This window comes from Diplotaxodon limnothrissa, linkage group LG4 (genome assembly GCF_057381915.1).
Source record: "Diplotaxodon limnothrissa isolate DT_005_m linkage group LG4, D_limnothrissa_male_GT1.1, whole genome shotgun sequence".
NCBI classification, from domain to species: Eukaryota; Metazoa; Chordata; class Actinopteri; order Cichliformes; family Cichlidae; genus Diplotaxodon; species Diplotaxodon limnothrissa.
Genome location: NC_140599.1, coordinates 734,442 through 747,630, shown reverse-complemented (window position 1 = coordinate 747,630; position 13,189 = coordinate 734,442). Strand labels below are relative to the sequence as shown.

Here is a 13,189-nt window from a genome sequence, read left to right as displayed (position 1 = left end):
TAATGTAACTCTAATATGACACTATTTTAACTCTAATGTAGCACTAATGTAGCACTAATGTGACTCTAATGTAACTCTAATGTAACTCTAATGTGACACTATTTTAACTCTAATGTAGCACTAATGTTACACCCCGGCCTAGGCAACCGGCGTGCAACTCAGGAAAAATAGAAATAAGGGAAAAAGGGCCCCCAAGCTCACTGCTCTTAAGGAGGGCGAACTCATAAAAAAAGACTAATACGGGCTTCCACAAAAATAATCCCAAAACGAAAGTATCGACAACTATTTTCTTTAAAGCAAAATACGATATTTATTTACATCACAACACACACCTAAACGCAGATCATCTCCTCAGCACATTCACAGCCTGTAACAACTGCAAACCCTCTAAATTTGACCAGCATGGATACATCCTGAAATTGTTCTGTGCATCTCTCACTGACTCACTCTCACTCACACTTTGGGCCCTGTGAGTCTGAGGTACAGTTATTATTTATGTATTGTTCATTAAGGGGAGTACTTTTACTAATACATCTAATAGTGATATTTTTAGTAAGAATTATAGTACGACTACTTTATGAATACAAAGAGATCCATACCACTAAAGAACATGATAAAGGTAATATATACACAACCCACAAAGCCAGTGAAGAAATGGCATACTAGTCCTTTTTCACATGTTACATGGTAATGTGTTTGGCCCTCGTGTGCTGACATGCATGCCTAACAACGATGGGGCATGCTCCTAATGAGACAACAGGTGGTGTCCGGGGGATCTCCTCCCAGGTGGGTGTGCACAGGGTCTGCTAGAACAGGGGTGTGAGATGTATGCCCGGGGGTCCGACTCAGCCCACAGACTCCAGCCCAGACTGCTGGACTGCTCTGGGCAGACATGTGAGACTTTAAAATGTGTTTTTCTTAACTTTTCCTCCTCCAGTAACCAAACGACACCAAAGTAATTCATTAATAGATAAACAATTAAATGACAGTTTCCACAGCGTACTATAGAAAAGCCCAGAATGTTTCATTTCTCATCCAAGCAGCTTCTTCACTTCAGAAAACATTGAATGGACAATGTTAATCTGATTTCTTCTCATTTAAACCCTGCTGACAGATTTCTTACATTTACTACTACTAAAGATGGCACACTGTTAGAACTGCCCTTCTTCCTCTTATCGTAAGACAGAAATATGTAGATGAACCTCTGTACAGTCATGGTCTGGTCCTCTGTATGTGTGAAGCAGGTTTAAAGCCCCACGTTCTGATTAAGTCTTTCTTTATGGTATATTCATAGAGGTTTTATATTATTCTGCGCAGTTATTTAACAACGTTACATACGTAGAAGTTAAAGATGATGCCTGTGCTGAGTGAAAATCATCAGTTCTCTATAGTCTACAGCAGCGGTCTTTAATGCACCACAGACCGGCCTTTAAGGCGGATAAATACGACAAAATAAATACGACCAAGATAAAAACTGTGGTATTTTGAAAATATCATAATAAACAAATTAACTGAGTAATTGTGTAACTTTATTGGTAAAGGGTAAATGAACTGGTTCTTATATAGCGCTTTTCTACTCATCTGAGCGCTCAAAGCTTCACACAACCTGTGCATTCACCCATTCACACAATCGCATCTTTCTAAGTGCTTCATAGCTAACATTCACACACATTCACACTCCGATGGATGCATCGGAGAGCAATTTGGGGTTAGTATCTTGCCCAGGGATATTTGGCATGCAGACTGGGGGAAGCCAGGAATCGAACCACCAACCTTCCGATCAGTGGATGACCTGCTCTACCGCCTGAGCTAGCAGCGTGCTCCTCAAATGCTTCAACAACACTGAGAGTAACGTCCTCCTCTCTGCCCCTTAATGCTCTCTGGTCGCTATGGTAACACGTAAATACTTCTTTCAAAATAAGACGCACAACTACAACACGGGAAAGACCCAGGGGAACCGAGTTAACGATAAAAACCCTGAAAACCATGAATTTCACAGCGGAGCCTCAGCTCTCGCGGCCCGGTACCAAACGACTCACGGACCGGGCCCTGACCCGGGGGTTGGGCACCGCTGGTCTATAGTACCTTAGAAGCAGCAGCGTGGTGGTCGAGTCGTCACCTTAAAACCAAAACGGACACAAACCATGACTCTGTGCTAACTGGCTGCTCAGAACTGTACCAGGCTGTCAGTGAAGGGAGTTTTTCTGTCTCCTACTCAGCGAGCCAAACCTCCTGGTACGAGCCTGCAACCAGCTGGGTCAGTTCTTGCAGCACAGAGAGACGAACCTGCGCTACCTGGCTTTGGAGAGCATGTGTACGCTGGCCAGCTCTGAGTTTTCCCACGAAGCGGTCAAGACGCACATCGAGACCGTTATCAATGCCCTGAAGGTGACGCCTCACATTTAAGAATGAATGCTTACCTTCACAAAGACACACACCATCACTGGTGTAGCGGACTGTTGGCGCTCAGTGTTCCTCTTCTTATTGTTTGTCCGTGCTTCTGCAGACTGAGAGGGACGTGAGTGTGCGACAGCGAGCGGCCGATCTGTTGTATGCCATGTGTGATCGCAGCAACGCCAAACAGATCGTAGCGGAGATGCTCAGCTACTTGGAAACGGCAGATTACTCCATCAGAGAGGAAATGGTAGGTGTGAGTCACTGTGCAAGCAAATGCTGTTTATGCCAGGCCTGGGGTAACACTTAGCACCATTACAGAAAACACGTGAGTGGTGAGTCCTGATCCACTCTGTCAGCTTTGAACAGATGAACCAGTTTTGACTTTGCTGTTTCAGGTGCTGAAAGTGGCCATACTGGCAGAGAAATATGCCGTGGACTACTCCTGGTATGTAGACACTATCCTCAACCTCATTCGCATTGCTGGGGACTACGTCAGCGAGGAGGTGTGGTACCGCGTCATTCAGATTGTCATCAACCGAGACGATGTGCAAGGCTACGCTGCCAAAACGGTCTTTGAGGTACTGCTTCATGAACCCTCGAAATGTTGTGGAGGTGAATAGAGAGAGCTTGTAGTTGGAAGATGGTTCGGAAGTGTTTTATTGGGACGGCTCTTCTGCAGCCCGATGTTTCACTAAGAAGAGTTTTTCCTTCTTTACATTCAAACTTTGTTTTTGGACATTAGTCTCACACTCTGGTTTGGCTCTTCAGACTTTCATATATGAATAATATAGCTGCTCAGGAGCACACACACCACGGTTTGAGTGTGTTTACCTTTGGTTAATTGATTCATATATGTGATAGCAGTGTTTTTATCTTGTCTGCAACAGCAGTGGTTGTCCTCAAGCGTCTGAATGTCAACAGTAAGAACTGAAGGAGATGTGAGCAAAAGCAAACGTGGCCTAAAGTCGAAAAATACTTTAATCCTAAAGAAGGTTGTTTCAGTGATCCGTTTCAGGAAAACCACTAAACCTTTGTGTTCCAGGCTTTGCAAGCCCCTGCCTGTCATGAGAACATGGTGAAAGTAGGAGGCTACATTCTTGGAGAGTTTGGGAACCTGATTGCTGGTGACCCACGCTCCAGGTAAGGTGGTTTTAATCTGATAAGGTAACAAGTCGACAGTCGAAATGCTGGGTAATAAGCCCGTCTCCCTGTCATCTAGCCCCCTGGTCCAGTTCAACCTTCTTCATTCCAAGTTCCACCTGTGCTCGGTGCCCACTCGTGCACTGCTGCTGTCGGCCTACATCAAGTTTATCAACCTGTTCCCAGAGACCAAGGCCACCATCCAAGAGGTGCTGCGCTGTGACAGCCAGATCCGCAACTCTGATGTGGAACTGCAACAGCGTGCTGTCGAGTATCTCAAGCTTTCTTCGATTGCGAGCACCGATGTCTTGGTTAGTTCTCACCAATGATAAAACGACATTATGTTAATGGTCAGGGCTGCTTGGCTAAGGTAACCCACAACATGCGTTTCCCCTTCAGGCCACCGTCTTAGAGGAGATGCCTCCCTTTCCAGAGAGGGAGTCTTCCATTCTGGCCAAGCTGAAGAAGAAGAAGGGCCCAGGAGCCGTCTCTGTGACAGAGCTGGATGATAGCAAACGAGAGGCTGGGGAGTTGAATGGAGGGGCCGACCGGGGCCCAGACACAGCAGCCATGGCTGCATCTAATGCTGTAAGCACGCTTTCTCTAGTCTTTGTTTGCAAAACTCTCAGCTTTTCTTATGTTTTCCATTTAATACAACTTTCCTGGTTTCCAGTCCACCCCGTCACCATCAGCAGACCTGCTGGGAATTCGCTCTGCTGCTCCCGTCGGTGCTGCTCAGACCAATGCTGGCAGCCTACTCGTGGACGTGTTCTCTGATTCAGGGCCTGCTGCACCTTCTGCTGCTGTGAATGACGACGGCTTCCTGAGGTGAAAGTTCATGTCTTGATGAACTCTTGAACTAAGCTTTTAGTCAAGTCCAGTATGGGTGGCTGTACAGAAGCTGTGAGCCTGCAGAGCTGTGTGAAAAGGAAATGAAACTAAAACCAGCTGCTCAAAGTCAGCACCCTGTGAACTAAGAATAATCATCAGCTTTGGTCGTTAGGACTAACATTACAAACACTCGTGTGTGGTGATTGTGGGACATCACAGTAACAGCTCAAAGTAACATCTGTTTTCATACAATTTCATTTGTGTGCAGTGGTGAACCAGCCATAAGATAGAAACAGCTTAGACTGCACCGATCAGACAAAGGTGCACGTTTGCATCGTAGTGCAGGGCCCAGCGTGGAACAAAGTTAGCTTCAGCTAGAAAGCAGGTTTGTTCTGTGCACGAATGTACCTGGAGGTTAAAAATGACTGAAGTGCAGCAGAGCTAAAAGGAACAACACTGTAAGACTGACTCATACTGGACTGTCTCAAACATCACTGGCAAACTTTGCTGTTTCTTTACTGTGTGGTGAATGTAAGATGGTTGTGGAGCTGTGTTTGTGCTTTTCAACTACGATGCAGGTAGTTACAGTCTGTTCATGTTGTCACCGGTCACTCTGTCTTACTTTGCTCTCTTTGTCTTATATGGACCTGCCAACCTGAAGACATTTGTAGTTGGATGTTGTATCTGATGCTGCGGTCCAACGTCTCTTTGTTGATGACTGGTTTTTCTTTGAGAGCCGCTGTTGATGTTAATGATTGGTATAGCATGAGATAAAAGCACAGGCGTTTCCTCAAAGAGTAAATATGTACTGCTTCAGGTTTGGCTCTCAAAGAAAAGTTCGTTCTTTGACTGCTCAGGCCATAACATGTATTGTGCTGTGAAATACTATGATTACTTGTTGTGTTCCTAACTGTTAAAAGCACCGCACTGTCAGCAGGTATATTGGTATCATAAGGCTGAACTGTAGCGTGTGACGTAGGCAGTGGGTTTTTATTTTGAATGTATAGCAAGAAAACTGTAGGAGATAAAAGAAAGTCAAACCCTTAACAAATGCAAAGCCCTGAAAGATGCATCTGGACCTTTAGCTGGTCCACGTTGGCGAAGTCTTGTCAGAAACTGTTTCAGTGAAAGGGTGGCTGGACCTTTAGGGTTCACAAAGAAGTCGTCCCACTCAATTATTAGCAGTGTATACTCAGCCACCTACAACGCTTCCAAGCACCTCACCACCATCCCAGCTCCCATGGTGAGGAACACGCCCCACTACATCAAAAACTCTGACTTCACCAATAAGGTCCACAAACTGGGGCTCCATCAAATCAAAGAAGACGGACAAGAAACGAGGTCTGACATTAACGAGGGAGAAACGGAAGGACAACGGAAGGACATTGTCATGTAGGTTTAGCAGAGAAAGTCAGGAGGCATCCTGGTGCACTTCAAACTCAGCCACACCCTCAGACAACAAACACACCTCCCAAACACTAGCTACGCAACATGGGGTACGCAGTGCAGCGCACGAGGAGTGCCACAAACACATGGCACAACATAGAAGAGCCACCTGGATAGCACAAGGCTCGACTACATCGGCATCTAAAGGTCAAAGGTCACTCTTCCAAGGGTGCCAGGGTTCACATTCTGAGAAGGCAGATGGTTTGAAAGAGGCCATGCATGTCCACTGTGAACGACCATCTTTGAACAGAGGGCGGGGCTTACGACACCAGCCGTCTGCCGTCTATAATCCAGTTCTGAGATCCCTTCCAACCCCCACTCACTGTTGCAGTCACGTGATCTCAACAGGGCACATGATGGTGTGAGCCAGGCTCTCATAATTGTTTCACCTGCAACCTCTGGTGATGATAAGCCACGCCTTCATGCTTTGGCTCATGTAAATGGAGCACATGATCCGTAGTGGGTCAGCCCACTATCTTTAAGAAAAAGCTTTAAGAAACGTAAGAAGTCGAGTCACAGTTGGATCGCAGCGTTTCTGATCTGTGGCAAACGGAGACGATGGACTCGGTATGAGCTTCAAGGTTGGCAGGTCTGCTTTTTTTAATCTTGCTATGTATGTGACTGTCTTTCGTCTTTTTCTCTTTCCCTTCTCTCCATTCCCCTGTGTTTGTGTGTGTGTGTGTCTGTTTGTGCGGTTACACATCTGTGTGTTTTGATACGGATGCGTGTCTTCTCCTGTCCTTCACCATGATTGACACTGACAGAGATCTGGAACAGCCCACTGAGACCTCCGATTCCCTATTGGTGGAGGGTTCTGGTGACTCGGAGTAAGGGACCAGTAGTAACCTACAAAATTAGAACTGGCTAAAAAGATGCAACTCGGGCTTTTTTTTTTTTCATTGAAAATGTCTTTAACATGTATGTTACTGAGGAGGTGACTTGTTGCACGTAAGTGAAGTAGCTTAGTCAAACTTGCTGTTTTGAGTGCAAACTTTTCTGCTGTCAGCCACATGGTTTGTAGCAGCAGCAGCAGGGAGCACGTTACAGGGAACGTGCTCTGTAAACCGTCTGCACTGCTTCATACAGGGCACGTACACAGTGCCAAAGGCCGCATTCAATTTGGTAGTTGCTCGTCTAAAATTGTGGGTGATCGATATAACACTGTCCACACAGGAGTAGTGAGAGCAGCAGATCCACAGCTCTGTAGTCAGTACAACACACTGCCCTCTTTTCTGGGCTTTCCTTCTGTGATAAACCACACAGCAAAAACACTCGTTCAGTCAGTCTGTCCTGATAAAGTGCTTCTTGCTGGTGTCTGGCTGCTGCCCATCCCATCAAGCTTCTGGTCTCACTCGGAGCTGTGGTCCTGAATTATTGCTCTGCTTCTCCTGTCAGGTGCATCACAGTAATATAACAATGCTACAGATTAATCTATAAAAGATGATTTTGTTATTACATTTACTATTAATATTATTTTCAACCTGTAGGTTTGTGAAGCCCTGGGTATCTCACGGCCCTTTTCCGTACTCAGCTCACCTCGACTTGGTCTTTAGGCTTTTCCATTAGGTGGTACCAGGGACTTTGTTTTAGTACCTACAGCCCTTTTTCATTACTACCTACTGGAATCGACTCGGCACGGTTTGCAGGGTTTTCCATTAGGTCACAGTACCTGGTAGCAGGTACTTTTTGGTACCTGCTTGGCGTTGCTTTCACAAAAATCAGAACGGCTACAGAAAACGACGGCGTGTTCCCCGAGTGTGACGAAAAGCTACAGACCCAGCAGCAGGTATGCATTCGCTTCGACGTCCACCTTTGTTGCATATTAATTGTGCTGTGGGACGCGCACACGTTACTATGACGACAAGCACGCAGACAAGGTACTACTGGGTTGTAATGGAAAACCAGTCGAGTCGTGTTGATCCAACTGGCCACTAAGTGGCGTCGCACAATGAGTCATAAGAGAGAGCGACTCCTTTATGAAAAACAAAACATCCATGTTTTAACCCAACAATGACACAAAACGTGGTCCCCGAGCCGCAAGGCCACACACCAACAGCAGGTACACCATCGCTTTGTGTTGTGTTTGTGTCGCACACAAACTCTGCACTTGGTACTCGATTGTAATGGAAAACGACTGCAGCCGAGTAGAGTTGCGTCGCGCCGAGCTCAGTAGGTACCAGTGGAAAAGGGCTATAAATATATTTGCCGTCAGTTTATTTGGATGGGTAAGAGCACCATCGTTCTTTCAGACACCCGTTTGTTTTTCAGTGGAGCAGAAGCTGATATCTTAGTCAAATGCATTGTGTCTCCATTGATCCACAGTGTCTCATATTTTGCTGTGGTTGATGCACCTTATTGGTAATAACCTTTAACCCCCCCAGAATGCTTGTGCACAGCAGCAGTCCTGACTGGTAGGAGAACATTAAACAGACTGTAGATGATCATTACAACTGTAAAAACATGGAAACACTGTCTAGCAACTGCGGGGCAAATATTGTGCGCACATTAAAACCATCATTAATGGCATCACATTTTATGTGCACAATATGCATGTTTAGTGCTGATGTTCACCTAGTTTTCTTTAACGTTACTTGAAGCCCTGCTTATTTCTTTAGCGGTGGGCCCGTGTGTTAAGCAGTGAGTATAGAGCTATTCGATGCGGGCCTGTGTGAGTATTGTACCACAGATGCACATTCAGAGTGCATGGTGAACTCTGCACTGTGTGTATCATTCACCTGTGAAGTGCTTGTACTAACCAGCTCTGCATTTTACTTTATCTTTATCTTGTTGCCAATTTTCATCACACCGTTCCTGTTTACTGTGTTGAATGAGTTGCTCTCATTTCCCATTTCCACTCTTACCCATTCATTCCTTATTTGTCCTGTTGCCTATCTGCTTCCATCCCTGCTTTGTTCTTGGGCTGTCCCTGCATCCTTGCCCTGTCCTGTGGCCTCCCAGCTCTGCTCCTCCCTCTGAGGATCCTGCTCCTCCTCTGTCTGAGGCAGATGAACTTCTTAACAAGTAAGCTTCTTCTGTGTCTAAACATTTTCATGCTGTAGCTCGGCATAAAATTGTTTGATTCCTTGTCAAAAAGAGTCCGCACACTTAATTAAAATATCAGCTCTACATAGTTCTGCTGCTGTTTTTAAAAAGCATGTACATTAGAGGCCCTACTAAGTCTGATTCATACCACTTTCCAGTGTGGATTCTGTATATTTGAATACAGAGTTCTGATTACATCATTCATACAGTGCCACTTGTGTACTGATCCAGTTCCAATATTTAAAATAACGGTTTAATTTGATTCCCCTTCGTTTGTCAGGGTAACCTGTAAAAGATTATTTGGTTATTTCTGTCATTTTTGAACATTTTCAGCTGTGGCAGAACAGATATCAGACACTGACAGTTTGTAACTGTTTGGTTAACACACATGTGGTTCCCGTTCAGGCGATTCACTTGGTACAGTGCATATAGTATGGGATATTCTTTAATGCCTGTAGTGACGTACGTGTGGCTCTGCCTGCACGTATATCACTTGTCGCCGGTTCTTAGGCTGTTCTCACTGAGGAGCAGAACCCCTCTGCCGAGCTGGGCTAGCTAGCTATTGTTAGTCATCTCTGCTGTCGTCTCACACACCTGGTGTGTACCAATACCAGAGATGTTCCTGGTGACTCATTTCTTAGTCGACTAAACGAGGGAAAAAAGTTCGACCGACTCGTGTAAAGCTAAGAACGCTCCAATATTGCACTGAATTTGAGAACCATTTAATGGATAATGTCAAAAACTGTCTTAACAAAGGCATTTGAAACATTAATCACATTCTTCAGTAACTGGTAACACCACTCAGCTGTGTGCAGGGGCAGCAGCTTAAGAAGGGTAGCGCAGACCTGCCTCTCTCCAGCCACGTCCTCGGGGTTAACGTGAATCGTTTTCCAGAGCAGCCCATAGATGTCATTTCTCCAGTGTGTACTGGGTCTACACTGGGGCGTCCTCGCGGTAGGACATCCCCGGCCAGGAGGTGACTGTTCGCCCCTGTCCTCAGAGGTGGGGTTTCTCTTTGGATGGCATGCCCCTTCTGCCTGGTGGATGTCTATGCTAGGAGACAGTTGACTGGGCCTGAAGCCTTAATCACAAGCTCCGGCACTCGACCCTAAAAAGATGCTTGTGGACTCCTGTTGCACGGCAGGACCCTCTCCTCTCCCAGTCTAAACCAAACTAAACTAAGCAGGTGATGCATTTCTTGCAGACACACTGGGTTCTGCTGGTTGCTCACCTGCTTCAGCTTGTGCCTCCTCTCCGTGGTTGCTGCGAACTGTTGCTACAGGTTACCGATTGCAGTTCTCGGCCAGCGTCAAACGTCTGAGCACGGAGTGCTGCATTTCATCGCCACCGCTCTCAGTTAAGCTGGGGTGCTGTCTGCATTTGTAAACGATGTTCTGATTGTTGGGCACGATGGCCTATGTGATCACTGTCGGGCCACGTTCACTGTTAAAGGTGAGCGTTTGAGGGCCCAGCATGTCGTAGGATGGGAGATTCAACAGTGGTCTCTTAGAGGCAGGGTGGGACATGTTCTTCTCCTGTGTTAAAGGGGTCTCACTCTGCTGCTGTAGTGCAGTGTTCATCTTTCTCCGACAGCCAGCCATGCTTCCTGGTGAGGGAATGGAGGGCACACCCTGTGGTAGCAGCCCAGATGTGGGATCTGCTTTCCCTCAGGGGAACATTCACTGTCTGATGTTGCTTGTGACTCCCGTTTGAAATCACTGGATCTATAAAGTTTCTTGGAGGAGTAGAGGTCTCATCAGCCGTAACACACCGGGCCATGATATCCCAACGTATATGTGCTGTACGTGTGTTCACTGAAGGAACCAAGTTAGATCTGATCCCATCTTATTCTATCTATGTGACTTGATGAATGTTGACATTAAAGCAGTGGCTAACAGATCACTGCACCCACAGAGGTGAGTCAATTACTTGCTAAATATCAAAATTAGGATACAGTACTGTGCAAAAGCCTTGAACCAACCCCAGCTCTTTATAGTGTTTGTTTGTTTTGGGTTTTTCCACTTGGTGTCTCTAAAGACCTGTGGAAGTTTGTCTGTGGACATTAGCAGCATTCCTTTCCACTCCTTGCATCTAACATTTTCACAGGAACATTTTGATTTTGCTTCTTTAACATTAACCTATGATTGATGTTGTGTACACATGACTTAGGTTTTATCTTGTTGCAGTATGTTGCCTATGAAAAATGCCAAAGACAGCAGTTTGACAGGCATAAAATAGGATTTCTACACCAACGAGTTACCAGTACTGGACTGAATATCAGTAGCAGCAGGAAGTTTGTGGTTCAAATCATCCTCAGTGTATACGGGGTTCTCAGGAGAGAGGTAGAAAAGAGAGCGTCTTCTTTAAACTAGTGGAGGCTCTAATGGTTTGGGGCTGCGTGTTGTTGCTGAGAAGTACCATCAGTAGATCTCTTTCCAATTTTAAATAAGAAAGAGGCTTTTGCACAATACTGTATAGCTGATTATCTAAGTAGGACCAGTTTTGTCAAATAGCTGCAGGGATGTTGTTCTTGTCATTTCACTGTTCGTCTTCTCCCTCCCAGGTTTGTGTGCAAAAACAACGGAGTTTTGTTTGAGAATCAGTTGCTGCAGATCGGCATCAAGTCAGAGTATCGTCAGAATCTGGGTGAGTATTACATTGGGGGTTTTCTGCTTACTTCTTATACCTTTTCCTACCAATACATGTCTGATTTAGCAAGTAATTCATTATGTTTGAATGGCTATATTGTGGTGTAGCTCTTACCCCTCAGCTGTAAAAAGCTGTGAGGTGTCATCACCCTGCTGGGGAGGCAGTGAGTTAGTGTGAGTCTCACTAATCTCAACCTCAAATTCAAAGGCAGAGATTTTCAAATGTATACCACAGGTGCCTCTGCTGCAGGAGGCTGCCAGTATTTTACAGTTTGAGATTATGAACTGCACAGACAAAGTACTGAGCCACACCTCTTCATTCATGAAGGGTTTTCAGTCTCAGTGCCACACTCACACAGACAACATGAGATCAATTCAGTCTGCCTTTACCAACATCTATGAAAGAATCCGCACTGAACTTGAATTACTGCTGCAGCGAGCTAGATTGTGAGTAGGAGTTTTCCCCTCCTAGATCTTGCACGATCAGGAGCCCCAGGATCTCATCCACAAAGTGGAAGACCAGGGTCACAGGGTGCAGAGCTGTATGGTAGGGGTGGGCGATATAAACAATATACGATAGAAACCATATAAATTTGGCCAACGATAGAGATTTTGACTATACCGCTCTACCGCGATAGCGCATGTTGATGATGTCATGAAGCTGCGCCTGTTTTGGTCGAAAGCATCGCAGCGGCTATTGTCACTACCCGATCTGTACCGGAAACCCGATCGGTACCCCGCATGCGCGAAAGGTTTCTACTTCCGGTCGTAGCGTTTTACGATAGTTATGGGTCAGAGTATCTGTTAAGATGTTAAGAATAACAAGTATATCTTAAAATGTTTGCAATAATGAAGCATTTCAGTACAATGTAGACAAAAACGAAAAATAAAAAGAAAGTTACGGATCAGGACTCTCCGATCCTTACTGCGCATGTGTAAAGTCACCGTACAAATCGGGTCTACCCGATCCGTACCGCGCATGTGCAGATGTTTTCTTCTTCTTCTGTTCGTTTAATGGCAGTTTACTCCCCAGTGTACGAGGATACCGCCACCTGCTGACCGAGCGAATAAACCCTATTATAAACTGAATTATCGTCATTACAAACGTGTGTTAAATCTGATTTAGTGATAGTCGAGTGTGTTTATGCTCGTCTGTGAGGAGAGGATTGTTGGAATAGTGATGATGATGTGCGCCATCACTGTCAATTGTCAGTAAACACTTAATCTGGCTGATGAATCTACACGTGAGATATTACAAAGTCTGCATTATTAACTCTGTAATTAGGCGCCATTCTTCTTATTTTACGGCGCTGTTGCTCAATCGGGGGACGCTCTCTGTTGAGGAGAAAAGCATGAATTTCTTTGTATAGGGATTATCCATTGTTTAAATGTCCCGGGCAGTCGAAAAGGAGGCAGAGCTGTTGAGAAATGCTAGGAGCTAACTGGGCGCGTATCATTCAAATATATTGAATGTCGCAATGTTGGCAAAGAGAGGAAGTGACGTAACATTTGCGCATGCGGGGTACTGATCGGGTTTCCGGTACGGGTCGGGTAGTGACAGGCTACAACCATTATCATCTGCAAATGATGGCGGGCGACAGTCACAGCAAAGAGATGAAGCACTTCTGAAATATGGGGAAAGCCAAAAACTGCATTTCCTTCACTTCCGTAACATTGATTCATTA

The 13,189-nt window shown here is 45.5% G+C and overlaps 1 protein-coding gene across 3 annotated transcripts in view; it reads left to right on the top strand.

Moving 5' to 3' along the window:
- The window catches only part of ap2a1 (adaptor related protein complex 2 subunit alpha 1), a 37,958-nt gene that overhangs the window by 18,377 nt on the left and 6,392 nt on the right, over positions 1–13,189 (top strand). For 2 of the 3 annotated variants that reach the window (XM_085351232.1, XM_085351231.1), the window contains exons 7-16: positions 2,220–2,388; positions 2,507–2,644; positions 2,793–2,975; positions 3,440–3,537; positions 3,617–3,848; positions 3,937–4,125; positions 4,211–4,365; positions 6,579–6,641; positions 8,773–8,835; positions 11,420–11,502. In XM_085351232.1, coding sequence (XP_085207358.1) covers positions 2,220–2,388; positions 2,507–2,644; positions 2,793–2,975; positions 3,440–3,537; positions 3,617–3,848; positions 3,937–4,125; positions 4,211–4,365; positions 6,579–6,641; positions 8,773–8,835; positions 11,420–11,502 — 1,373 coding nt within the window. The remainder of the gene's footprint in view (positions 1–2,219; positions 2,389–2,506; positions 2,645–2,792; positions 2,976–3,439; positions 3,538–3,616; positions 3,849–3,936; positions 4,126–4,210; positions 4,366–6,578; positions 6,642–8,772; positions 8,836–11,419; positions 11,503–13,189) is intronic. The other variant, XM_085351233.1, reaches the window with a different exon arrangement.